This window comes from Nerophis ophidion, linkage group LG01 (assembly GCF_033978795.1).
Source record: "Nerophis ophidion isolate RoL-2023_Sa linkage group LG01, RoL_Noph_v1.0, whole genome shotgun sequence".
NCBI classification, from domain to species: domain Eukaryota; kingdom Metazoa; phylum Chordata; class Actinopteri; order Syngnathiformes; family Syngnathidae; genus Nerophis; species Nerophis ophidion.
Window position 1 is genome coordinate 91,278,506 of NC_084611.1, and position 25,254 is coordinate 91,303,759.

General features: G+C 41.8%; 1 protein-coding gene across 1 annotated transcript in view; it reads right to left on the bottom strand.

Annotated features, from left to right (window-relative positions):
* Window positions 1-592: 592 nt before the first annotated feature.
* Window positions 593-25,254, bottom strand: part of n4bp2 (NEDD4 binding protein 2) — a 34,872-nt gene continuing 10,210 nt past the window's right edge. Inside the window, exons 4-16 of the mRNA XM_061916048.1 lie at window positions 23,248-23,336; window positions 23,092-23,168; window positions 22,880-23,020; window positions 16,173-18,448; window positions 16,014-16,099; window positions 15,898-15,943; window positions 4,643-4,815; window positions 4,458-4,582; window positions 4,259-4,385; window positions 2,870-3,049; window positions 1,409-1,577; window positions 1,189-1,312; window positions 593-1,119 (exon numbers count right to left, since the gene is read on the bottom strand). Coding sequence (XP_061772032.1) covers window positions 1,074-1,119; window positions 1,189-1,312; window positions 1,409-1,577; window positions 2,870-3,049; window positions 4,259-4,385; window positions 4,458-4,582; window positions 4,643-4,815; window positions 15,898-15,943; window positions 16,014-16,099; window positions 16,173-18,448; window positions 22,880-23,020; window positions 23,092-23,168; window positions 23,248-23,336 — 3,659 coding nt within the window. The 3' untranslated portion in view covers window positions 593-1,073. The remainder of the gene's footprint in view (window positions 1,120-1,188; window positions 1,313-1,408; window positions 1,578-2,869; window positions 3,050-4,258; window positions 4,386-4,457; window positions 4,583-4,642; window positions 4,816-15,897; window positions 15,944-16,013; window positions 16,100-16,172; window positions 18,449-22,879; window positions 23,021-23,091; window positions 23,169-23,247; window positions 23,337-25,254) is intronic.

Below are 25,254 nucleotides of genomic sequence, written 5' to 3' on the forward strand. Positions count from 1 at the left end.
TAGGTGGGAAGCGAACCTGCAACCATCAGGTTTCTGGCACGGCCGCTCTACCAACTACGCCATACCGCCCCTTAAATAATAACATCTAAATCGCTCTGCAGTCTAGTCTTTTTCTCACTCTCACTTTCCTCATCCACGAATCTTTCATCCTCGCTCAAATTAATGGGGAAATCGTCGCTTTTTCGGTCCGAATCGCTCTCGCTGCTGGTGGCCATGATTGTAAACAATGTTCAGATGTGAGGAGCTCCACAACCCGTGACGTCACGCGCACATCGTCTGCTACTTCCGGTCCAGGCAAGGCTTTTTTATTAGCAACCAAAAGTTGCGAACTTTATCGTCGATGTTCTCTACTAAATCCTTTCAGCTAAAATACGGCAATATGGCGAAATGATCAAGTATGACACAAAAAATGGACCTGCTATCCCCGTTTAAATTAGAAAATCTCTTTCAGTAGGCCTTTAGGAAAGTCAGCTCAATCTCTCAATGACTCCTATGTTACATGTCGGCGCCAAAAAACGAAAAAAATTCTTATTTTCCTGGTCCGGCGACCCCCGGCCAGAGGACCAGGGCACAGATAGCAGACCCATCAACATTTCCGCAGGGATTTTCCCAATTTTTTTATTTGCCAGGGAAACATGTTCAAAAATATTTTACTTATACAACCATTGAATTTCAACAATACAAAACATGAAGTACATATTGTATAAAAAAAAAATAGAACCCTCAATTTTTTACAAAGTATTGCAGAGCATAATCTGTTGTACAAAATGAGTATTTCGATCATGACTTGGTCTTTAAAATGAGAGTACGTTAAGATTAGTTGGATGTCCCACCGAGATTAAATGTTAAAATTCAAATTAGACATGAAAAAGTAAAGAATCTTCTAAAACTCTGATTAACAGAAGCAACTTCCAGACTTGTGATTTTTAAATACCTTAAAAGCCAGCACACTGTAAAAACAAACATCTATTTACATGATAAAATATGTATGCATTCTGATCACCTGACTTAAGAAAAATACTTTTTTGTTAAGAAGAAAGGAACCTGAGTGTAGTGTACTGAAGAGTTCTTCGTCACTTCAAAGAAACCAACACCAGTCCCGGCTTGGGCTCAGTGAACCTGCAAGATCAGGACTTTAGATCGACTCGTGGAGCCGTCATGTGTGTGTGTGCGTGTGCACGTGCGTACCTGTAGTGTGTGTTGGCGAGGTAGTTTAAAACGGCTGGGCGGATGCGGGCCACGCCCCCCTGGCTGTGGTTGCCTCTTCCTGTGATGACGGAGAGCTGCGGTCGACACAGACCTTGTTCGCACTCTGTGTTCCAAAAGCGTCAAAAGAGAACGTCTCAGGAACAAACTTCAGACGCCTGCCGGCGTGTTGTGATCAGAGGGTAGGTGTCGTCACGAGTACCTGCTGTTTTGTCACGCAGGACGCGGCCCAGGTGCCTCAAGGCCTCGTCCACGTGCAGCCCGTGGAGGTCCAGGATGTTGTTGGGGAGGAGCGAGGAGTTGACTCTCTCGAAGATCTGAACTTCTGCGCGCTCGTTGGCCTCGCGCATCCGCTGCCCGTGTAATTGTCCCTGAAGACACCCATGAACCAATCACTTGTTGTCAGAGCCTGCCAAAAAAGTAGCCTATTTTCCCGACTGTAGAGCGCACAGGTGTATAAGCCACACCCACTAGATTTTAGAAGAAAAAAAAAATGTTCCCGTATATAAGTCGCAGTGAAATGAGGTATTTACACAGAATCTTTATTTACAAACCTTAATTGTTTCCAAACAGTGTCTGTAACACGGCAGCAAAACGGCTGATCAAACAAAACAGAAGTCATGGTCATGGACTCTGGACTCTCCAATCAGCTAAACAGACTCAATAACCACACGCTGACGTTTTGGTGAATTTACAAAACTGAAACCAAACAAAAAAGAACGCCATCGTAAGTTATTAATACTAACAGACGCTCGTAAACGTATTAGCATATTAGCTAAGGCCAACAACGGTATCTTCACACATGGGACGGTTTAGTAAGTAAGAATTGTTTGCTGTTTTAGTTAATTGGAAGTTTTTTACTTGTAAATGTTTTTTTTTAATATAAGAAAAAAAAAATTTATATTTGGAAATTGTTTTTTTAATTAAATAATTTTTTTTTACTTGCAAATCTTTTTTAATTGAAGAAAATTAATGGATGGATGAATGTTATTATTTAAAGAACATTTTTTTTATTATTAAGAACTTTTTTTTTTTTAATAGGAGAAATTTGTTGGGGGTTTTTTATACGCAAATCTTTAATTGCAGAATTTTTTTACTTGCAAATGTATTTTTTTTAACTTGCAAATTTTTAACCGAAGTTGTTGGCTTTGTTTTGTTTTTGACACGCGAATCGTTTTTTTAATTCCACAATTTTCTTTTAATTGCAAACAGTTTTTTTAATTAAAAAAATTGTTTATTTGAAACTAAAAATTTGACTCGCAAAAAATGTTCCTATTTACTTGCAAATCGTTATTTAAAAGAAAAAAGTTGTTTTATACACAAATATTTTTTTCGCTAGCAGAAAAATATTTTTTTCACTTGCAGAATAATTGTTAATTTTTTTACTTTAATTTTTTTTTTTTAATTGAAAAAAATATTTTTTTTTACTTGCGAATTGTTGGGTTTGGCGACAAGACGGCACGGCACTTCTACTTCCGGTTTGAAGGACTACACAAAAGATGTTTAACCACAGCACCTGTAGTGAGCAAACTCGTCCAAAAGATGGCGCCAAAGCACAAATAACATTTAAGGGTATTTGCTAGGTTTTTATGAAAACTTAAGAGAAATCCATTGATTAGCCGCACCTTTTTTCAAAGCGAAAGGAAAAAGTAGCGGCCCTCACCTGCTGGGCATAAAAGGAAGCCACCTCTCTGCGTCCTTGCTTGTAAGCCTCAGCAGCCTTGGCAAAACTCTCAAGTTGTCGACTTCTTTGCAGACTGGCCTCAGCCCTGAAGTCCTCATACTGGGGGTCCTCTGTGTCCTGGTAGTTCTGGTAGAAGGGCAACGCAGAGTCCACGAGCTTCTGGCAAATTGAGAGTGAAATCAGCTGTTAGTGGAAATTGCCGACAAGTAGGACCAAGAAGACTCACTATGAGTCATACTGGAGAGAAAGTTGTACGCGCTGACGTTGTTTGAGACCAGACTACATAGAACTTCTCCCTAACGTTGGGATAAACCAGCGTTTCTTAACCATAGGGCCCATTCCTCAGCTGTGGTCCGTATGTTCTACTCAGCAGGAATACACTTTTCCACCCCTTGTGGAAGTAATGACACTGTCAAACACACAGAAGAAGTCTGGAGCTAACGTCATAGTGAAGTTTAAGCGCAAAAATTATGACTTTAGTGGTGAGGCTGTATTTTCATTTGCACTTTCATTTTACTCACAGCTTATATTTATACATACATATACATGTATGTATGTATGTATGTATATATATATATATATACACACACACACACACACACAAAACAGGCTTGTAGGGATTGTCAGAGACTAAGAGCCACTTTTTTTTACTGTATTACTTCAAAGAGCCACATCCTACACATGAACATCACCCAGACAGACAGAGAGAAGGACAGACAGACAGACAGACAGACCTCTGCTCAGCCAGATTTACAGCATCACCCAGACAGACAGACAGACAGACAGACCTCTGCTCAGCCAGATTTACAGCATCACCCAGACAGACAGACAGACAGACAGACAGAGAGAAGGACAGACAGACAGACAGACAGACCTCTGCTCAGCCAGATTTACAGCATCACCCAGACAGACAGACAGACAGACCTTTGCTCAGCCAGATTTATTGTAAATGTCACACACCAACATGACTCCTACAGTACTAAGACCACAGGCCAGTTATTTTCAAGGGTGATGAGTCAAATGCAGAGAATAATATCGCCATACCCAGTGTGTGTGTGTGTGTGTGTGGCAATCATGGATACTTTAACTTTATTTACAATTGCAGCGACAAACTTTATCAAAGAGTTTAAAATATCATTTTGGTGGTTCCGAAGGATTTTGTAAAATGTTTATTTAAAGTGCCAGAAAAAAAATCTGCCCTCACCAAGTTTTAGTTTGATATGGTCACACATCACCTTGTAAGTAGTAAGTGGATAGTAACAGTCAGCCAGACCCTCTTAGTGACCTCTGATCTCTGGCCCTGGCCATGCAGTTCTGATGGCCAGGTGTCCCAATACTTCTGTCCCTTTGTCGGCCTGGGTTTTTTACCTTTTCTCTCTCTTTGCTGGCGGTCCTAAGGTGGTCGGATTTAGGCGGTTCTGGTGCCACGACCGTCCTGGCGGGCTCCTGGTCCATTATGGAGTTGATAAAAAGCTCCGTCTGGCTGAGGCAGTGACTGAAAAAAAAAAAAACAGGCAGACTTATTAGTCACACTTCTTCACTTGTTCTTGGCAACTCTGCATCTTACTTATGGTCCCGGAATATTTCCTGGAGGAAGTGTCGGTCGATGGTAGGGAAACGGGAGTAAAGCTGCTCCTCTTTCAACACAGACGCTCCGTCACGCCTGCTGAGGTCCGCCCTGCTTCGTCTCGACTGTGACAAATGTGGCGCTCAGAGGCAAGTCGGGCGTGAAGCTCAATGCCAGCAGCTCACCTTCTCCATGTTCTTCTGCAAGGCCAGTTCCTCCTTTATGATGTTGCGGAGAGAGACTCGAGGCTGGGAGAAGTTCCAGTGGTCCGTGTAGGGCTGATCGGCTCGGCCGTCCGCGTCGGTGCCAGAAAGAAAAGGTGAAGTCGTCTTGCCCAGGTGAGGTTCACCCCATGGCGCTGTACCGAGGTACAAAGGTTGTGGGGATGAAGACACATTATTGAATGAATCCACTGTTGCAGTTTGAACCACATCTACTTTCTTACACTGAGGTCAAGGAGAATAATAAAAATAAAATGTCACAAAAAGTTCAGTCAGAATTGTAAAACAGTGCATCTTCAATCAATCAATGTTTATTTATATAGCCCTAAGTCACAAGTGTCTCAAAGGGCTGCACAAGCCACAACGACATCCGCGGTACAGAGCCCACATAAGGGCAAGGAAAAACTCACCCCAGTGGGATGTCAATGTGAATGACTATGAGAAACCTTGGAGAGGACCCCAGATGTGGGTGACCCCCCTCCCCACCCCTTTTAGGAGAGATCTGAATGCAATGGACGTCGAGTGGGTCGGACATAATAGTGTGAGAGTCCAGTCCATAGTGGATCTAACAAAGTGTGAGAGTCCAGTCCATAGTGGATCTAACAAAGTGTGAGAGTCCAGTCCATAGTGGATCTAACAAAGTGTGAGAGTCCAGTCCATAGTGGATCCAACAAAGTGTGAGAGTCCAGTCCATAGTGGATCAAACAAAGTGTGAGAGTCCAGTCCATAGTGGATCTAACATAATGTGAGAGTCCAGTCCATAGTGGATCTAACATAATAGTGAGAGTCCAGTCCATACTGGATCTAACAAAGTGTGAGCGTCCAGTCCATAGTGGATCTAACATAATAGGGTGACAGTCCAGTCCATAGTGGATCTAACATAATAGTGAGAGTCCAGTCCATAGTGGATCTAACATAATAGTGTGAAAGTCCAGTCTATAGTGGATCTAACAAAGTGTGAGAGTCCAGTCCATAGTGGATCTAACAAAGTGTGAGTCCAGTCCATAGTGGATCTAACAAAGTGTGAGAGTCCAGTCCATAGTGGATCTAACAAAGTGTGAGAGTCCATTCCATAGTGGATCTAACAAAGTGTGAGAGTCCAGTCCATAGTGGATCTAACAAAGTGTGAGAGTCCAGTCCATAGTGGATCTAACAAAGTGTGAGAGTCCAGTCCATAGTGGATCTAACAAAGTGTGAGAGTCCAGTCCATAGTGGATCTAACATAATAGTGTGAGAGTCCAGTCCATAGTGGATCTAACATAAAAGTGAGAGTCCAGTCCGTAGTGGATCTAACATAATAGTGTGAGAGTCCAGTCCATAGTGGATCTAACATAATAGTGTGAGAGTCCAGTCCATAGTGGATCTAACATAATAGTGTGAGAGTCCTGTCCATAGTGGATCTAACATAATAGTGTGAGAGTCCAGTCCATAGTGGATCTAACATAACAGTGTGAGAGCCCAGTCCATAGTGGATCTAACATAACAGTGTGAGAGTCCAGTCCATAGTGGATCTAACATAATAGTGTGAGAGTCCAGTCCATAGTGGATGTAACATAATAGTGTGAGAGTCCAGTCCATTGTGGATCCAACATAATAGTGTGAGAGTCCAGTCCATAGTGGATCTAACATAATAGTGTGAGAGTCCAGTCCATAGTGGATCTAACATAATAGTGTGAGAGTCCAGTCCATAGTGGATCTAACATAATAGTGTGAGAGTCCAGTCCATAGTGGATCTAACATAACAGTGTGAGAGTCCAGTCCATAGTGGATCTAACATAATAGTGTGAGAGTCCAGTCCATAGTGGATGTAACAAAATAGTGAGAGTCCAGTCCATAGTGGATCTAACATAATAGTGTGAGAGTCCAGTCCATAGTGGATCTAACATAATAGTGAGAGTCCAGTCCATTGTGGATCTAACATAATAGTGTGTGAGTCCAGTCCATAGTGGATCTAACATAACAGTGTGAGAGTCCAGTCCATAGTGGATCTAACATAATAGTGAGAGTCCAGTCCATAGTGGATCTAACATAACAGTGTGAGAGTCCAGTCCATAGTGGATCTAACATAATAGTGTGAGAGTCCAGTCCATAGTGGATCTAACATAATAGTGAGAGTCCAGTCCATAGTGGATCTAACATAATAGTGTGAGAGTCCAGTCCATAGTGGATCTAACATAATAGTGAGAGTCCAGTCCATAGTGGATCTAACATAATAGTGTGAGAGTCCAGTCAATAGTGGATCTAACATAATAGTGTGAGAGTCCAGTCCATAGTGGATTTAACATAATAGTGAGAGTCCAGTCCATAGTGGATCTAACATAATAGTGTGAAAGTCCAGTCCATAGTGGATCTAACATAATAGTGATAGTCCAGTCCATAGTGGATCTAACATAATAGTGAGAGTCCAGTCCATAGTGGATCTAACATAATAGTGTGAGAGTCCAGTCCGTGGTGGATCTAACATAATAATGTGAGAGTCCAGTCCATGGTGGATCTAACATAATAGTGAGAGTCCAGTCCATAGTGGATCTAACATAATAGTGTGAGAGTCCAGTCCATAGTGGATCTAACATAATAGTGTGAGAGTCCAGTCCACAGTGGATCTAACATAATAGTGTGAGAGTCCAGTCCATGGTGGGTCTAACATAATAGTGTGAGAGTTCAGTCCATAGTGGATCTAACATAATAGTGTGAGAGTCCAGTCCATAGTGGATCTAACATAATAGTAAGAGTCCAGTCCATAGTGGATCTAACATAGTGTGAGAGTCCAGTCCATAGTGAATCTAACATAATAGTGTGAGAGTCCAGTCCATAGTGGATCTAACATAATAGTGTGAGAGTCCAGTCCATAGTGGATCTAACATAATAGTGTGAGAGTCCAGTCCATACTGGATCTAACATAATAATGTGAGAGTCCAGTCCATAGTGGATCTAACATAATAGTGTGAGAGTCCAGTCCATAGTGGATCTAACATAACAGTGTGAGAGTCCAGTCCATAGTGGATCTAACATAATAGTGTGAGAGTCCAGTCCATAGTGGATCTAACATAATAGTGAGAGTCCAGTCCATAGTGGATCTAACATAATAGTGAGAGTCCAGTCCATAGTGGATCTAACATAATAGTGAGAAGAGTCCAGTCCATAGTGGATCTAACATAATAGTGTGAGAGTCCAGTCCATAGTGGATCTAACATAATAGTGAGAAGAGTCCAGTCCATAGTGGATCTAACATAATAGTGTGAGAGTCCAGTCCATGGTGGATCTAACATAATAGTGAGAAGAGTCCAGTCCATGGTGGATCTAACATAATAGTGAGAGTCCAGTCCATAGTGGATCTAACATAATAGTGTGAGAGTCCAGTCCATTGTGGATCTAACATAATAGTGTGAGAGTCCAGTCCATAGTGGATCTAACATAATAGTGAGAGTCCAGTCCATAGTGGATCTAACATAATAGTGTGAGAGTCCAGTCCATAGTGGATCTGACATAATAGTGTGAGAGTCCAGTCCATAGTGGATCTAACATAATAGTGTGAAAGTCCAGTCCATAGTGGATCTAACATAATAGTGTGAGAGTCCAGTCCATAGTGGATCTAACATAATAGTGTGAGAGTCCAGTCCATACTGGATCTTACATAATAATGTGAGAGTCCAGTCCATAGTGGATCTAACATAATAGTGTGAGAGTCCAGTCCATAGTGGATCTAACATAACAGTGTGAGAGTCCAGTCCATAGTGGATCTAACATAATAGTGTGAGAGTCCAGTCCATAGTGGATCTAACATAATAGTGTGAGAGTCCAGTCCATAGTGGATCTAACATAATAGTGAGAGTCCAGTCCATAGTGGATCTAACATAATAGTGAGAAGAGTCCAGTCCATAGTGGATCTAACATAATAGTGTGAGAGTCCAGTCCATAGTGGATCTAACATAATAGTGAGAAGAGTCCAGTCCATAGTGGATCTAACATAATAGTGTGAGAGTCCAGTCCATGGTGGATCTAACATAATAGTGAGAAGAGTCCAGTCCATGGTGGATCTAACATAATAGTGAGAGTCCAGTCCATAGTGGATCTAACATAATAGTGTGAGAGTCCAGTCCATTGTGGATCTAACATAATAGTGTGAGAGTCCAGTCCATAGTGGATCTAACATAATAGTGAGAGTCCAGTCCATAGTGGATCTAACATAATAGTGTGAGAGTCCAGTCCATAGTGGATCCGACATAATAGTGTGAGAGTCCAGTCCATAGTGGATCTAACATAATAGTGTGAAAGTCCAGTCCATAGTGGATCTAACATAATAGTGTGAAAGTCCAGTCCATAGTGGATCTAACATAATAGTGTGAGAGTTCAGTCCATAGTGGATCTAACATAATAGTGTGAGAGTCCAGTCCATACTGGATCTAACATAATAATGTGAGAGTCCAGTCCATGGTGGGTCTAACATAATAGTGTGAGAGTCCAGTCCATAGTGGATCTAACATAATAGTGTGAGAGTCCAGTCCATACTGGATCTAACATAATAATGTGAGAGTCCAGTCCATAGTGGATCTAACATAATAATGTGAGAGTCCAGTCCATGGTGGGTCTAACATAATAGTGTGAGAGTCCAGTCCATATTGGATCTAACATAAATGTGTGAGAGTCCAGTCCATAGTGGATCTAACATAATAGTGTGAGAGTCCAGTCCATGGTGGGTCTAACATAATAGTGTGAGAGTCCAGTCCATAGTGGATCTAACATAATAGTGTGAGAGTCCAGTCCATGGTGGGTCTAACATAATAGTGTGAGAGTCCAGTCCATAGTGGATCTAAAATAATAGTGTGAGAGTCCAGTCCATAGTGGATCTAACATAATAGTGAGAGTCCAGTCCATAGTGGATCTAACATAGTGTGAGAGTCCAGTCCATAGTGGATCTAACATAATAGTGTGAGTCCAGTCCATAGTGGATCTAACATAATAGTGTGAGAGTCCAGTCCATAGTGGATCTAACATAATAGTGTGAGAGTCCAGTCCATAGTGGATCTAACATAATAGTGAGAGTGCAGTCCATAGTGGATCTAACATAATAGTGTGAGAGTCCAGTCCATAGTGGATCTAACATAATAGTGAGAGTCCAGTCCATAGTGGATCTAACATAATAGTGTGAGAGTCCAGTCCATAGTGGATCTAACATAATAGTGAGAGTCCAGTCCATAGTGGATCTAACATAATAGTGTGAGAGTCCAGTCCATAGTGGATCTAACATAATAGTGTGAGAGTCCAGTCCATAGTGGATCTAACATAATAGTGTGAAAGTCCAGTCCATAGTGGATCTAACATAATAGTGTGAAAGTCCAGTCCATAGTGGATCTAACATAACAGTGAGAAGAGTCCAGTCCATAGTGGATCTAACATAATAGTGTGAGAGTCCAGTCCATGGTGGATCTAACATAATAGTGAGAAGAGTCCAGTCCAGAGTGGATCTAACATAATAGTGTGAGAGTCCAGTCCATAGTGGATCTAACATAATAGTGAGAAGAGTCCAGTCCATAGTGGATCTAACATAATAGTGTGAGAGTCCAGTCCATGGTGGATCTAACATAATAGTGAGAAGAGTCCAGTCCATAGTGGATCTAACATAATAGTGAGAGTCCAGTCCATAGTGGATCTAACATAATAGTGAGAGTCCAGTCCATAGTGGATCTAACATAATAGTGTGAGAGTCCAGTCCATAGTGGATCTAACATAATAGTGTGAGAGTCCAGTCCATAGTGGATCTAACATAATAGTGTGAAAGTCCAGTCCATAGTGGATCTAACATAATAGTGTGAAAGTCCAGTCCATAGTGGATCTAACATAATAGTGAGAGTTCAGTCCATAGTGGATCTAACATAATAGTGTGAGAGTACAGTCCATATTGGATCTAACATTAATGTGTGAGAGTCCAGTCCATAGTGGATCTAACATAATAGTGTGAGAGTCCAGTCCATGGTGGGTCTAACATAATAGTGTGAGAGTCCAGTCCATAGTGGATCTAACATAATAGTGTGAGAGTCCAGTCCATGGTGGGTCTAACATAATAGTGTGAGAGTCCAGTCCATAGTGGATCTAACATAATAGTGTGAGAGTCCAGTCCATAGTGGATCTAACATAATAGTGAGAGTCCAGTCCATGGTGGATCTAACATAATAGTGAGAGTCCAGTCCATAGTGGATCTAACATAATAGTGAGAGTCCAGTCCATAGTGGATCTAACATAATAGTGTGAGAGTCCAGTCCATGGTGGATCTAACATAATAGTGAGAGTCCAGTCCATAGTGGATCTAACATAATAGTGAGAGTCCAGTCCATGGTAGGGCCAGTGCAGTAGTGAGCTTTGAAACTATTTCACCAATCAAACAAGCACAGAGTACAGCTGTAGGAAGCTGAAATAGGTCTGTATTTTTAAAGTATATGATAATATAGAAACCCACTTGTTTATTAATACGTTTAAGATGATCCTAACAACCACGAGTGTCATTTAAACACAGTAAAACATTATCAACAATACCAAAACACAGTGGAAAGTTGTACTTATCTGCTAGATCCGGAGCTTGGAAGTTACTAGCACTCACTTATTAGAATGTATAATTTCCCTCTTCTACTTTATTTACATTTCCACGTAGTTAAAACAAGCTGAAATGACCACAGTCGCCCCCTGGTGTACGAGAGGCACACTGCATGTGGCCAACAGTCACATTAGAGATAAGAACATGGAAACTAGAACTTCACATGTTGGTGTGAAAATAGAAGAAACTCATTTCTTTGACAAATCAGACTAATTTAGTACATAGAAATGTACCGACTGTAAAAAGTGAGATGGTTGATTGGCATCACTAAATGGTCCCTAGTGTCTGAATGTTGTCTGTCTGTGTTGGCCCTGTGATGAGGAGGGGACTTGTCCAGGGTGTACGCCGCATTCCACCCAAATGCAGCAGAGATAGGCTCCCAAAAGGGACAAGCGGTAGAAAATGGATGGATGGATGGACAACAGACAAGGCAGCACAAATCTTTAATGATTACCATACTTGCCAACCCTCCCGATTTTCCCAGGAGACTTTCGTATTTCAGAGCCCCTCCAGAAAATCTCCCGCGGCAACCATTCTCCCAATTTCCACCCTGACAACAACTTTGGGGGCGTGCCTTAAAGGAACTTCCTTTACAACCTGTCGTCACGTCCACTTTTCCTCCATTCAAACAGCGTGCCGGCCCGGTCACATTATATATGCGGCTTTTACACACACAAGTGAATGCAAGGCATACTTGGTCAACAGCCATACGGGTCGTGGCCGCATAAACAACTTTAACACGGTTACAAATATGCGCCACACTGTGAACCCACACCACACAAGAATGAAAAACACATTTCGGGAGAACATCCGCACCGTAACACAACAGAACAAATACCCAGAACCCCCCTTGCAGCACTAACTCTTCCGGGACGCTACGCCCACCTCAACCACGCCAGCCCCATCAAGGTTGGCAAGTATGATGATTACTTTCAAACTAATAAAACTTTATATAATGTGCTGTCATGTGTGTCAGTAGGAATGTTCACATTTCAGCTACAAGAGCTACACTTTCAACGAGAGAAAACATGTTGCAGTAAATTATAAATTAATTTAAAGATTTACACGTGCACACATGCATGAACTTCAAATGTAGCCCAAGAACCATTGAAAAATAGCAACTAAATAAATCAGTGGCTACTCACAAGTTAGTTTTTTCGAGTAATACTTACTTCCCGTTACTCTAGTAATTATTTTGTTGACTACTTTTTTACTTTTACTTGAGTCACATCATTGTAAAGTAACGGTAGTTTTACACGAGTACCATTTTTGGGTACTCTCTTTAACAATTTGACTTGCTTGGGTGGCTGGACACGACAGATTTTGATAAAGTGACAAAAGAAAAAAAACATTCAGAAGGTCATACACAGATCTTTAATGCTCCAATTATAATAAAATATATTTCATTAATAATCAATCATTTCAACTTAATAGAATTTCACTCAGCACAGTCAAGCCCAGAATTAACAGCGATAAACGAGGGTTGCTGCATATTAAATAAAACATTCACAACCTGCTCTGTCACCTATAACACAAAAGCAAATAGTTTAGCATACTGGATACTGATTGAATTGGTTTTAGCTTTTTTAATGAACAAAATGTACTAACTCCAAAAGCAGTGAAGTTGACACCTTGTGTAAAATTGTAACTAAGAAACAAAATAGAGTGATTTGCAAATCCTTTTCAACCTATATTCAATTGAATAGACTGCAAAGACAAGATATTTAACGTTCGAACTGGAAACCTCAGTTAGTTTTTGCAAATATTAGCTCATTTAGAATTTGATACATGCTTCAAAAAAGCTGGCACGTGTGGCAAAAAAGACTGAGAAAGTTGAGGAATGCTCATCAAACTCTTATTTGGAACATCCCACAGGTGAACGGGCTAATTGGGAACAGGTGGGTGCCATGATTGGGTATAAAAGCAGCTTCCATGAAATGCTCAGTCGTTCACAAACAACGACGGGGCGAGGGTCACCACTTTGTCAACAAATGCAGTTTAAGAATAACATTTCTCAACCAGCAATAGCAAGGAATTTAGGGATTTCACCATCTACGAATCTGGAGAAATCACTCCACGGAAGCCATGATATAACGCATGCAGTACCGCATCAAAAAGCGACATCAGTGTGTAAAGGATATCGCCACATGGGCTCAGGAACACTTCAGAAAACCACTGTCTGTAACTACAGTTCGTCACAACATCGTTAAGTGCAAGTTAAAACGATACTATGCAAAGCAAAAGCCATTTACCAACAACACCCAGAACCACTGCCGGCTTCGCTTGGCCCGAGCTCATCTAAGATGGACTGATGGAATGTGGAAAAAGTGTTCTGTGGTGTGACGAGTCCACATTTTCAAATTGTTTTTGGAAAGTGTGGACGTCGTGTCCTCCGGAACAGAGAGGAAAAGAACCATCCGGACTGTTATGCGTAATGTTAAAAAGGCAGCATGTGTGATGGTATGGGGGTGTATTAGTGATTGTTGTAGGGTGAAAGTGTTGTAGTCAGCATGTGTGATGGTATGGGGGTGTATTAGTGATTGTTGTAGGGTGAAAGTGTTGTAGTCAGCATGTGTGATGGTATGGGGGTGTATTAGTGATTGTTGTAGGGTGAAAGTGTTGTAGTCAGCATGTGTGATGGTATGGGGGTGTATTAGTGATTGTTGTAGGGTGAAAGTGTTGTAGTCAGCATGTGTGATGGTATGGGGGTGTATTAGTGCCCAAGGCATGGGTAACTTACACATCTGTGAAGGCACCATTAATGCTGAAAAGGTACATAGAGGTTTTGGAGCAACGTATGTTGTTATCATGGACGCCCCTGCTTATTTCAGCAAGACAATGGCAAGCCACGTGTTACAACAGCGCGGCTTCATAGTAAAAGAGTGCGGGTACTAGACTGGCCTGCCTGTAGTCCAGACCTGTCTCCCATTGAAAATGTGCGCTGCATTATGAAGCCTTAAAAATCACAATGGAGACTCTGGACTGTTGAACAACTTAAGCTGTACATCAAGCAAGAATGGGAAAGAGTTCCACTTCCAAAATGTGTCTCCTCAGTTCCCAAACCTTCACTGAGTGTTGTTAAAAGGAAAGGTCATGTAACACACTGGTAAAAATGCCTTTTTTGCAATGTGTTGCTGCCATTAAATTCTAAGTTCATGATTATTCGCAACGACAAAATAACATTAACTATCTTGTCTTTGCAGTCTATTCAGTTGAATATAACGTATTTCCTTGAATAACCGCCAGGCAAGTAATATGTGCCTGCCTTGAATTACTGCCGGGCAAAACTCGCTCACCAAATTAATAAGCGCATGCCAACTTTTACCGCCGGGTCAAATTTGTGACGTCACAAGTGACGAAGCGCCCTGCCGTTATTTTCAAAATGGCGGAGGAGGGTTTTTTTTACCTTTACTGTGTGTAAACCAGGGGGAATGTTTCACAGCCGTAGAGATCACACTAATGGTTGTGATATAAAACAATTTGAACACTCTTACTAATATGCGCCACACTCTGTAAACCCACACCAAATAAGAATAACAAAACACATTTCTGGAGAGTATTGGCTCTGTGGCACATTATAAACGCAGCATAGGGATTACCCATAATGCCGTGCATCCTGGATATATTATACACGCCCCCCCCCCTTTACGTGCATTCCTTGAGGTGAGCGGGGTTGGGGGCGCGTGTATATTATATCCAAGAGTCACGGATACACGGCTTTATGGGTAATCCCTATGCTGCGTTTATAATGTGCCACAGAGCCAATGCTCTCCAGAATGTGCTTGGTGTGGGTTCACAGAGTGTGGCACATATTAAGAGTTTTAAAGTTGTTTATATCACAACCATCAGTGTAAAAGGTATGGCTGTTTACCAAGTATGCATTGCAATCTCGTATGAGAAGCAGCTAAATGCATGCGTCCGGCCGGCACGCAGACATCATGATGTAAAAGTGGGCGTGATGACATGCTGTAGAGCAGTCGTCCCCAACCACCGGGCTGCGGACGCAGAATTATTTTTTTCTTTTTTTTAAATCACACTCAATTTTTTCCTGCATGCCATTGGTAAGTACAGGTGTGAGAAGATGTTTTAAAATTATTAGCGCCTGCTAACTTTTATCGCATGCTTTGAATAAGCGCAGGAGTAAGAAGAGGTTTTAGATTAATTAGCGCCCCGGCGGCTATTCAAGGAAATACGCTAAGTTGAAAATGATTTGCAAATCATTGTATTCTTTTTATTTACAAATTACACAACGTGCCAACTTCACTGGTTTTGGGTTTTGTATAAAAGTGGCCCAGAGCATTCTTGAATTCTTCAGTATGTGGCCTTCGGTGGAAGAGTTTAGACACCCCTGATTCAGACTAGTCAGTGTGCCGATTGTATCCCAGTACAGATTTAGTACACACTGAAAAGGACTGAACACGGCCATTATTGTCTGAATAGCTGGCAACACAAACAAGTAGCAAGATAAGGAAGGGTCTTGTCCACAGAAAAAGACAATGGCGGTACAGTCATAGTCCTGGGCTGCACAAGTCCTACATGCACTGGAGAGCTGCGGTTCATTGAGGGGAAGCATTTTGTACTGGGTCAATGTCTTCTAGATGGGGTCGTCCGTAAGGGTGCGTTAACTTACTGTTTCGAAGCAAGTGGCGGGAAAGAGTTGCTTGTCTTTGCCTTTCCTGCAAAACACCGGGTTCAACGTGAACAGATTCATCAAGCACTGCTCATTTGAAGAATACTGAAGCTCACCTGAATGGTTTCTTTCCACTTCTGGTGAAGCAGTTTGGCAAAGTTCATGTCCATCTGCACGGCATAATCGTCAGACGAGGAGGTGCCTGAACATTGTGTGGGCATCGGTTAACCATGCAAGTCATGGACAGGCTTTAAAGCTACAGCTTGCGTAGTTACCTGGTTCTACACCCACAGGGCCAAACAGCTCAGTTAGCTGCAGGGCCAGTTCAGTGGGTATTTTCAGCTCCAGACTCTGGATGTTCAGAACACTGCTGCCTCGCTCTGCCACGCCACCCCTTTCCTCTTTCTTCTGTCTTTCTTCTCTCTCGAGCTCTTCCAGCTCAGCTTGCAACAGCCGGTGGACCTCGTCCATACTAGCAATGTCATCTGCAGTCTCAACACTTGACTCTTCCATTGCTTCTTTGTCTTCATCTTTGTCCAAAGCTGGTAGGCTTGGATTGTGTGAAAGCACATCAAGCTGACTTGGAGAAACTGCACCTCCTAAACTTAAATCCGTGTCTGAGGTCCCACCCAGTGTCTCACATGCAGATGGTTGAAGAATGTGTCCAGGAGGCTCTACAGAACACTCATCCCCTTCTTGAGTTTCTAATGTTTTTTCTAAAGGTGTGGTAGGCTCTTCCAGTTTGACGTGTGCAACGTCCTCTTCCAAAACATCCTCATCTCTGAAGAGCTTTTCTCCAGAGTCCAACAACAAGTTGGTTGTCCACTCCAAGTCCTGCTGACATTTGTCATACAAGTCCTCTAATGTTTCAAAAGGGAGTAGTTTAAAATGACGACTGAGAATGCCGAGGCCTTCAAGGCGGCTTTGGTATGCCCCGAATTCTCCATCCTCAACCTGCGTGCTTTTCTCGTGCACCACACGGTCCGGTACGATGTTGCGAGTGGACGGGTGAACTGCAACTGCGGCGGAAACTGCAGATGCAAGCTCCGGCACAAAACGCGAAGAGTTGGCGCATAGGACTGTGAATTCACCGACAGCAGTGTCTGGTGGGTGGTCCGGACGGTTAAGACGCCAAAGAAGAGCAAAGTCCTGAGGTTCAGTCTGGGTGGGGCAACCTCCGTCTGGAGAGAGAGGCGTTGTGGGTCGCGGGTGGACGTCTTCTTTGGGCTTGGCGGACAAGTCTGGTTTAGGGTTGAAGCCGGTGACGCAATCAGGAAGGGTTATGCTACTGGGATTTTCAGGTGTGTTCAGTGAAGGAGCTGGGCAATTATGAGTGAAGGTGAGGGCAAGTTTGCACAGTTTCCCTGATCTGCGACCCTGACGGGGCCTTTCCCCTTGGGTGTCTCCAATGAGAACACAGCTGCCTTCAGAAGCTCGGCATGAGTCCCTAGGATGGCTGGTGTCCAGCGGAAGTGTCGCCTCAACGCCTCCCTGGTCTCTGCAGTTATTACCGTTGTCCTCATGCTCAGTGTCTTTACTTTCTTTCTTCTCTGTATCCATAGCCCACAGGCTATTTTCAGTTCTTTCACACCCTGTTGTCTCATTTTTAAGAATCTCCTCACCGTTCTTCTTACAGTCAGCAGTTGTGCGTTCCAATAAACAAGCTGATGAATCACCTTTATTGCTCTTATCTGTGTTCAGGTTCAACAGGCTCTCCTTACTCTCAGGCTTGCAGCCAATGGCTTCTTTAATCTTGTCAGCTGCATCCAACTCCAATCCGTTGCATAAAGAAAGAGGCGATGAACACGAAGAACCTGATTGGCAAGTAACTACACCAGTCTGAATGAGGTTGAGAAGCTTCTGGAACTCTGTGAGATCAGGTCCAGCCTTACCTTTGTCCATGTCTTTATTTACTTGTTTCGACAAGTCTTTATCATCACTGGCTCCGTCTCTTTCCTTACGCCTTACCTGCCGCTGCTCTAAGGACCCTTCAGACGGCCAGTCCCCGCCAAAATAAAACACCTTAGAATCATCCCCATCGTCTCTTCCTACCGCTGATTCATCTTCTCCCTTCTTCCGTTCTGTTCCCGTTGCCAAGACATCTGACTGGTTAATATCTTTTACCAGATCTGCAGAGTGTCTCTCAAACAAATCCCACTCCTCGCCTGGTCTTTGTACCCTTTTTTTAACGGACTCAGAGAAACCCTCTGAAATGTCATCCCTGGCGTGGTTCGTCACTGATTCCACAATACAGTTAGAGATAGTCTGATCTCCACCTGGAAGATTAAGGGCATCCAGCTCAGAATCCAACGCCGCCAAATCCAGATCATCGTCCTTGTCCGAATGTTCAGAGTTTACCACAGAGGTTGCAATTGGCTGAAAGTTGAGCAAATCCGTTGATGTGCGGTTGTCTGCCAACTTGCCCACCTCACACACATGACTTATAGATGACACGTCAGGAAGGGATGAATAGTGATGAGGGCGGCAATTCTTCATGGTCATTCCAGGTTCACTGACAAGGTCAGGACATTTTGCATCAGGAGTCACACACCTGAGGGAAGGACGGTCATAATAAATTGTCCAGTTGGACCCCATGAGCTTAACTTCAAACTGCTTGGAATCGATTGCATAACAAGAAGGAAACATTTGCCAGCAATACCGAATTAAGCCAACCCCCGGAGTGTCAAGGTAACGTTATTGTCTTTACAGCGACATACTAACTTTGATATTCCTTACATAGAGGGAAAAGGTCTATCTATACCTTGTGTGGTGTGGTATGGCATGCTCTTTATTGTCAATGCACATTCCATTTTTACCACAAACCCGTTTATAATTAGACAAACATTGTACAGGGAACAGAACAGGAACGGTGATGGGTTGTCACTTAAGGCTTCCCATGAAAGGTTAAAAAATAAAAAATATTTTATTTTAGACTGTGCTCCTATTTATGGGGGCCCAGTCCGGAGTGAGAAAAAAATTCCATAGCAAAGCACATACATATTACGACACAGGAGTCAAACTCAAGGCCCGGGGGCTAGGTCTGGCCCGTAACATCCTTTTATCTGGCAATAATATGTCAATATAGTACTTCATATTTTCTCAATAAATGTCATTGATTTTTTAAATTTTGACAGAAAAAAATACATGTACTGCTTGAAATTGCATACCTTTTAAACTGTAATAGTATCCAACAAATATTACAGTATATTATCATACTTTCCAAACATCCATCCATCCATTTTCTACCGCTTATTCCCTTTCGGGGGCGCTGGGGCCTATCTCAGCTACAATCGGGCGGAAGGCGGGGTACACCCTGGACAAGTCGCCACCTCATCGCAGGGCCAACACATTTTTGTCTAAATAAAATGAAATGAAAATACTTAACTTTACAGCAAACTACCCATCAAATTGATAGAAATTACAATACATTTTACGTTGTTCTTTACAGCATATTACTGTAAATTGAAAACAACTACTACTGTTTTTTTGCATTAAAATTCTGTTGACTGTGTTACCAGTTTTTGACTGTAAAATTCAGACTTGTTGTTTTTAACAGTGTATTACCGTAAATGGAAAGACGTTACATTTGTTTTTACGGAAGAAAAACTGGCAGCAAAGTTGCCAGAATAGGAAAATAACCTGTACTGTTTTTTCCATTAACAATATAATGTTGTAAAAACCAATGTCAATTTAACACTAAAAACTGCCATTTTTTTCCCTAAACCCCCCCCAAAAAATCAGTGGTAATTTTTTTCCATTTACCATAGTGGTTAGAGTGTCCGCCCTGAGATGGGTAGGTTGTGAGTTCAAACCCCAGCCGAGTCATACCATAGACCAGGGGTGCCCATTACGTCGATCGCGAGCTACCAGTCGACCGCGGGGGGGTGTGTCAGTCGATCTCCAGCCAGGCTTTTAAAAAAAATAGACCTAAAAATGAGTGATCATCAATCTTCACCAAGACGTCACTTAAATGACATTCACGGTACCCGAGGGTCTTGTGAGATGACGCTGGCTGCTGCAAGATCATTATTATGAAAATATGACCGAGAGGAAGGCGAGAAACACTTTTTATTTCAACAGACTCTCGCGCCGTACCTTCCGTCCAAACTCTAAAGGCCGACTGCACATTTCCTATCTTCACAATAAAAGCCCTGCTTCATGCTGCCTCGCGCTAACTAAATAGAGTCTCGGAAAACTGGCGTGCACAAGCGATCCCTCAGAAAGCTGGCGTGCACATCACTTGTGCACGCCAGCTTTCCGAGACTCTTATTTTGTTAGCGCAGGCAGCATGAAGCAGGGCTTTTATTGTGAAGATAGGAAATGTGCAATCGGCCTTTAGAGTTTTGACGGAAGGGACGGCGCGAAAGTCTGTTGAAATAAAAAGTGTTTCTCGCCTTCCTCTCTGTCATTTTTTCATAATAATGAACTGGCAGCAGCCAGCGTCATCTCACAAGACCCTCGGGTGCCGTGAATGTCAATCAAGCAAGCTACGGAATTTGCCGCCAATGTTTTTCTTGTAAAGTGTATGGAAGCTGGATGAATTAGATGCCAAAAACCAACCACTTTCAAGTGGTATTGTACAGAAAGGACAACTTTTTTTCTCCTCCATTTGAAAATGTGGGCGTTATCATCATTACTGTCTGACTCCAATCAATGCAAGTCATCAGAATCAGGTAATACACCAACTTATATTCTTGTCTTTGTGAAAGAAAGACATCTATATGTGTTACACATGCTTGTATTATCATTAAACACATTTAACTTGTTTACAAAAATGTATCTTTCATAAATAAATATAAACAATATATATAAATGAGGTAGATCCCCTCGAGTTGGTCAATTGAAAAGTAGCTCGCCTGCAGAAAAAGTGTGGGCACCCCTGCCATCGACTATAAAAGAATGGGAGCCATTACCTCCCTGCTTGGTACTCAGAATCAAGGGTTAGAAGGTGGTGTTAAATCAGCAAAAATGATTCCCGGGCGCGGCCACTGCTGCTGCCCACTGCTCCTCTCAACAAGGATGATGAGTCAAAAGCAGGGAATAATTTCGCCACATTTAGTGTGTGTGTGACAATCATTGGTACTTTAACTTTAATATATAAAAAACACACAATTTTACAGTAAAATGTTATAAATGTAAAGTTTTTACTGTAAAATTGACCGTCTACTTAAAACAATTGGTATAATTAATAATGAAAACCAGAGGCAAATTCATACATTATTCACGGTTACGAGCGGCCCTCTGCAGAGGTGGGTAGAGTAGCCAGAAATTGTACTCAAGTAAGAGTACTGTTACTTTAGAGATGTATTACTCAAGTAAAAGTAAGGAGTAGTCACCCAAATATTTACTTGAGTAAAAGTAAAAAGTATGTGGTGAAAAAACTACTCAAGTACTGAGTAACTGATGAGTAACCCGTTGGTTTAATGATGACGGCAAAAAGTAATGAGCTAATTCAGAGCCAGGAATATCTCTTAAGCAACTAAAACAATAATATATATCAAATAATATATATTTGGTTTTACACTGCATCGGAAAAAAAATTGACAATGAATTTTACCTTTGCAACCTCATTATGCTATTGGCTAAGTTTTATATTCATAAATGTAAGTTTCTCAATACCCGACCTGTTTTTTGAGCCTTTACATTTTTTTTAGAACTCTACATTAAAACACAACCAAAAAGCTGTGAAAACGACGGTGCTGTGTTCCAAATGTAAGTTATTTACTGAGATTGAGTGAGCCTATGGCTTTGCACTTTGTTTGTTTTATATATATATATATATTTTTTTTTTTTTTTGCATTATATTTTAGTTACTTTGAATTTACAACCCCCTGGCACTGTTTTGTACGTTTTTTGTACTGTTTTTGTATTTACTTTGATTATTATTTTTAACTGTTTGTAAATGTTGAAATTTATAAATAAAGGTTTCTAAAAAAAATAAAAAAATGTGCAGTTATTCATGTGACCGCCTGGTTTGATTGGTAAAACGGAATCAAACGTCACCAGTGACTGCATTTGATTGGTGAAACGGAATCAAACGTCACCAGTGACTGCATTTGGTTGGTGAAACGGAGTCAAACGTCACCAGTGACTGTATTTGGTTGGTGAAACGGAGTCAAACGTCACCAGTGACTGTATTTGGTTGGTGAAACGGAGTCAAACGTCACCAGTGACTGCATTTGATTGTTGAAACGGAGTCAAACGTCACCAGTGACTGCATTTGATTGGTGAAACGGAGTCAAACGTCACCGGTGACTGCATTTGATTGGTGAAACGGAGTCAAACGTCACCATTGACTGCATTTGTTTGGTGAAACGGAGTCAAACGTCACCAGTGACTGTATTTGATTGGTGAAACGGAATCAGACGTCACCAGTGACTGTATTTGATTGGTGAAACGGAGTCAAACGTCACCAGTGACTGCATTTGATTGGTGAAACGCAGGCATGCGATAGATCCTACTTTGAAGGTCTGTCTGACAAACCAATACAAACAAAGCGTGCATTAACAGATCAATAAAAATCAGTAGCGAGTAGCGAGCTGAATGTAGATAAATGGAGCGTTTCTTCTCTATAAATATACTCAAGTAAAAGTATGTTGCATTAAAACTACTCTTAGAAGTACATTTCATCCCAAAAGTTACTCGAGTAGATGTAACGGAGTAAATGTAGCGCGTTACTACCCACCTCTGACCCTCTGATGGCAGCTACAACCTCAATGAAAACCACTTTGACATCCCTGCTCTAAGGGAAATGATATAAAGTGCAAACAGGACGGGCCCAAGAATTGATCCTTTGGGGACTACACAGTCAAAGGATGAAATTTGAAAGACCTGAACCACTTCAGAGCAGTCCCCCTGACACCTACATAGTCTTCCAAACCAGATAAAAGAATCCTATGGTCAACTGATTCAAGTCTAACAGCAATTAAATGGCTGGTCAGTCAAAAAACTTTACAGAATATGTGTCATGATCAGCACTTACTGCACATTTCTGTTCGTCAACTGGAGGCGCTGTTTCCTCTCCGGGATCAATGAACACATGATGGACTGGACTGACACGAAGCGTTCATATCCATCCAGCATGCGTCGAATGGTTTCCACGGGCACGTTTTTTTTGCATCGTCTACATCACACGCAAAACAGACAGGACTCACTGAAATGTAGTGTTATTATAATCCCTCTGATTTGGCTCACCTCTGCAGCTCTCTGGGCTTGTGCCTCCACCAAGTGTCCGGCTCCCGGAACAGCACTTTAAAATGATGTTTCAGCGCCTGACGTAGGAAAGCAGACCATAAAAGCAGACTTTAAAACAGATGCCAAATGTTTTTGCCACAGGAGAGGCTGACTGACCTGGGCCACGTATGGTTTCATCTCCCAGCCTTGCATGTTTGTGTTATCAATGATGATGGGATTGGCGCCCCTCTCGAAAGCTTCTTTGGCTATTGGGTGAAGTGGAAATAACAGAGGGAATAAATCAAGTGGGACCAAGGAAAAAAAGCGCTGTTTCAGAGCCAAGGTGGTTTAACGTGGCAAAGACGTGCAGTGGAACCCTCCAGAGTTGAACACAATGCGTTCTACCTCTACCATTTTATTCAACATATACACACGTCGACGGCGTGTGTGTGTATATATATATATATATATATATATATATACACAGTGGGGCAAAAAAGTATTTAGTCAGCAACCAATTGTGCAAGTTCTCCCACTTCAAAGGATGACAGAGGTCTGTAATTTTCATCATAGGTACACCTCAGATGTGAGAGACAGAATGTGAAAAAAAAATCCAGGAATTCACATTGTAGGAACTTTAAAGAATTTATTTGTAAATTATGGTGGAAAATAAGTATTTGGTCAACCATTCAAAGCTCTCACTGATGGAAGGTTTTGGCTCAAAATCTCACGATACATGGCCCCATTCATTCTTTCCTTAACACGGATCAATCGTCCTGTCCCCTTAGCAGAAAAACAGCCCCAAAGCATGATTTTTCCACCCCCATGCTTCACAGTAGGTATGGTGTTCTTGGGATGCGACTCAGTATTCATCTTCCTCCAAACACGACCAGTTGAGTTTATACCAAAATGGATACATGGATGATACAGCAGAGGATTGGGAGAATGTCATGTGGTCAGATGAAACCAAAATAGAACTTTTTGGTATAAACTAGGGATGCACCGATTAATCGGTAACCGAATATATTCGGCCGAATATGGCAAAAAAAAGCCACATTCGGCCTTCGGTGGAATGAGTTAAAAACAAGGCCGAATAGTGGCGTGTGACGCAAGTTTTTGACGCGGTGACGCAATCAACCAACGTGCAGTATAGGTACCTGTATAAGTGTATGAGGTTACAAGCACACACTTAATTGAGATTTAGTGGGGCCTCTGTTTACATTATTAGCCTGATGTGTAGGCTACCTGTATAAGTGTATGAGGTTACAAGCACACACTTATTGAGATTTAGTGGGGCCTCTGTTTACATTATTAGCCTGTTGTGTAGGCTACCTGTATAAGTGTATGAGGTTACAAGCACACACTTAATTGAGATTTACTTGAGCCTTCTGTTTACATTATTAGCATATCTACTGTGGCTAAGCAGACTTTTGCCAAAAGGACAATAATTCATTTGTTGTGGGTTTATCCACTTTAATGCACTTTATTTTTTTTTGGAATGCATGTTTTGTTTGAATGTCTAATATAAATGAAAAACTTTGTGCTTTTTTTGAAAAGCAAAGACTACTGGAATATTAAAAAAATGTCAATATTCAATAGAAAATTACTTTATTTGAAAAACATGTCTAAATATGTATTCTAGGCTATTTATGCAATATTAAAAAAATTGTGAAAAACTGCATTCATTATTCGGTATTCGGCCTTCGGCCTTTGGCCAAGCGTTTAAATTTTATTCGGCTTCGGCCACAAATTTTCATTTCGGTGCATCCCTAGTAAAAACTCAACTCGTCATGTTTGGAGGAAGAACCCCGAACGTACATTGAAAATACACGCAACCCTAACTTAAAATGCCGGACATTCGAGGCATTTAAGAAACTCCACCCGGACAGCCCCGCAAAAGAGGACATATCCCGTGAAAAGAGGAGGTATGGTCAGTCTATCATAGCCCAGTCGTTGCTAGCATGCTGTGTGTTGTAGTTTTTTTGATTGATTGATACTTGTATTAGTAGATTGCACAGTACAGTACATATTGCGTACAATCGACCACAAAATGGTAACACGCGGATAAGTTTTTCAACTTGTTTAAGCCGGGGTCCACGTAAAACAATTTATTGTGCCTCGGTGTGCACTGTTTACACATCGTGCGGTCCGTGTCGTTAGGTACACCTCCGAACCGAACCGAAA